Below are 2,434 nucleotides of genomic sequence, written 5' to 3'. Positions count from 1 at the left end.
CTTGCTAATTAAATTCTGTGGTCCCTATTGTGCCTGAATAATCGAAAATAAAGGAAACCTTTTCTTAGTGGAAGAAGAAAACCTAACAGGTTTTGGAAAAGTATTCTGATCTAAAAAACGCAACTATATATACATGGTATATAGCTGGTTGTTTTTTTGACACAGAAAAAAACACACGTTTTTCTTCCTTGAATTTCGCCCACCCGAAGTTCTCTATTTTCCGGTTTTATTTGGGTAACACAGTAGAAAACTGTGGAAGGTCGCTAAGGTCTTACAATTCTGGAACTGGAGAAGGGTATCAATTTGCTTTGTTCACGCTTCAAGAGGTAACTCGTATAATCTCCGTATGTGCTAATTGTTTAATTCACACGTGAATAAGATTCTGTGATTGCTTCCGCTGGGATATATATTCCAAGAATTGGTATCAGAGCCTACTCACGTCTAATTAAATGATTAGGATGAACAATAAAATAAGCATCATGTTAATATGCAAATTTTGAATTACCTGCAAAGATTGGTCTTGAATTCTGTAAAACTGCATTGTTCTTAACATGAATATTTGTTCTGAGTATTATGATTGTTCTGAAAATCATGTCATATTTGCTTATGGTCTATGATATTTGATTAGAATAATCTGAAAATTACATTGTTCCATGAAAAACGCAAAAATCACTATTTGGCCGAAATTAGGCTAGAAAATCAGAGGCCAAATATTGACGGACTCCGATTGACCTGAAACTTGTCAGGTTCATGAGAAACGGACCAGTGAGCAATAATCATGGGCTAAAGCCCATGTGCTATGTTGATTTTTGGGCATTCGGGGTCATTTAGATGGGTTTTTGGACGTTTTATTGGTTTTCTAAAAAAAATTCAAAACTCTTTTGAGTTGTTTTTAATCCAGTGGTGGTAGAGATCGTTTCCTATGTACTACAGGGTTAAAATACTAGTGATATAATGTTTTACATGTTGACGTATGTCTTCTTCCATATCGGATAAACTCATTATGGATAAACACTAGGGTATACTAGTTGTTGATTACTTGTATTCACTCTCCATCTGAGTATGCATGTTGGTTCAATGGAGCTAGTATATATATATTGAATGTTGATATTCACTTGACTTAAATTAACAGTTTACTCTCCATCTGAGTATGACCTGTCTAAATTCATGGAGTGAATAATCTGTCATTATATGTGTATATTGCAAGAATAGCTTTTTTCCCATCGAAATTTATTGTTCAAGGTGCATAGATTATATATATGTAGTTTGTTTTGAGTTTTAATATTCAAATAAACATGACTGATTTTGATCTATTTAATGAAATTGTCTCCTAGATTAACAATGACTGCTTTCAATCCCTTTACTGCTATTCTTACTCAAAACAAAATTGAGGGTCCGAATTATGTTGATTGGAAACGAAACTTGGACATTGTCCTAATCGCTGAAGAGTACAAATTTGTACTCGATGATGTGTGTCCAGAAAAATCTGGAGATGATGCTACAGATGATGAACAAAAGGCTTACCAAAAATGGGTCAAGGCTGATGAGATGACGCGATGTTACATTCTGGCATCTATGTCAAATGTTCTACAACATCAGCATCAGTCAATGGAGTCTGCTTATGACATTTTGGAAAATCTCAAAGAAATGTTTGGAGATCAGAATCGTGCGGCTAAGCAGACTGCCAGGAAAGCTCTTTTGAATACCAAAGTGGTTGTTCATCGATTAGGGACCATGTTCTGAAGATGATGAGTCTTCTGAATGAACTGGAGGTCCTTAGAGCTAACATTGATAAGGATACGCAGGTTGAAATGATCTTGCAAACTCTGCCTGACAGTTTTCAGCAGTTTCACCTGAATTATAACATGAACAAAATGGATTTGTCGCTTGCGAAATTGCTGAATGAGCTGCAGTCGGCGAAGACTATTATCAAGCAACAAGCTCCTTCTGTGGCATTGAATTTTGAGACAGGTTCTGCTTCTAAGCCGAGAGGCGGTCAGAAGAAGAAAAAGACTCAAAAACCCTCTGTTGGTGGTGCAACTGCTGGTGTGAAGAAGACTAAGGGCAAGTGTTATCACTGCAAGCAGCCTGGGCATCATAAGAAGCAGTGTCCGACTTATCTGGCCAAGCTGAAAAATAAACCAGGTGATTTACATCTACTTGTCGTTGAAACTCTTTTAGCGGCTGTTTCTACCATGTCATGGTGTGTAGATTCGGGAGCCACTAATCATGTCTGCACTTATTTGCAGGTGTTTCAGGTAAACGGCGGCTAAGTAGAGGAGAAATCAATGTTTATCAAGCAAATGGTTCATCAGCCCCAACTTTAGCAATAGAAAATATTAGTATTTCGTTTGGTAGTGGAAGAATTTTAGCTTTAAAAGACACATTATATGTACCTTCCGTTAGAAGGAATTTAATTTCGGTCTCTAGCGCT

The 2,434-nt window shown here is 36.8% G+C and overlaps 1 protein-coding gene across 1 annotated transcript; it reads left to right on the top strand.

Annotated features, from left to right (window-relative positions):
* The first annotated feature begins 1,341 nt into the window (after positions 1-1,341).
* Positions 1,342-1,743, top strand: LOC104240155 (uncharacterized). Its single transcript, XM_009794931.1, has one exon. The coding sequence runs from the start codon at positions 1,342-1,344 to the stop codon at positions 1,741-1,743; it is 402 nt and encodes a 133-aa protein (XP_009793233.1).
* Positions 1,744-2,434: the final 691 nt, after the last annotated feature.

Source organism: Nicotiana sylvestris, chromosome 11 (assembly GCF_000393655.2).
Source record: "Nicotiana sylvestris chromosome 11, ASM39365v2, whole genome shotgun sequence".
In the NCBI taxonomy this organism is placed as follows: Eukaryota; Viridiplantae; Streptophyta; class Magnoliopsida; order Solanales; family Solanaceae; genus Nicotiana; species Nicotiana sylvestris.
Note: the sequence above shows the minus strand (reverse complement) of the source record. Positions and strands in the feature narration are given on the sequence as shown.

Excerpts from the sequence above, each read along its gene's own strand:
- LOC104240155 (XM_009794931.1), top strand. The coding sequence starts at position 1,342 with ATGACTGCTTTCAATCCCTTTACTGCTATTCTTACTCAAAACAAAATT.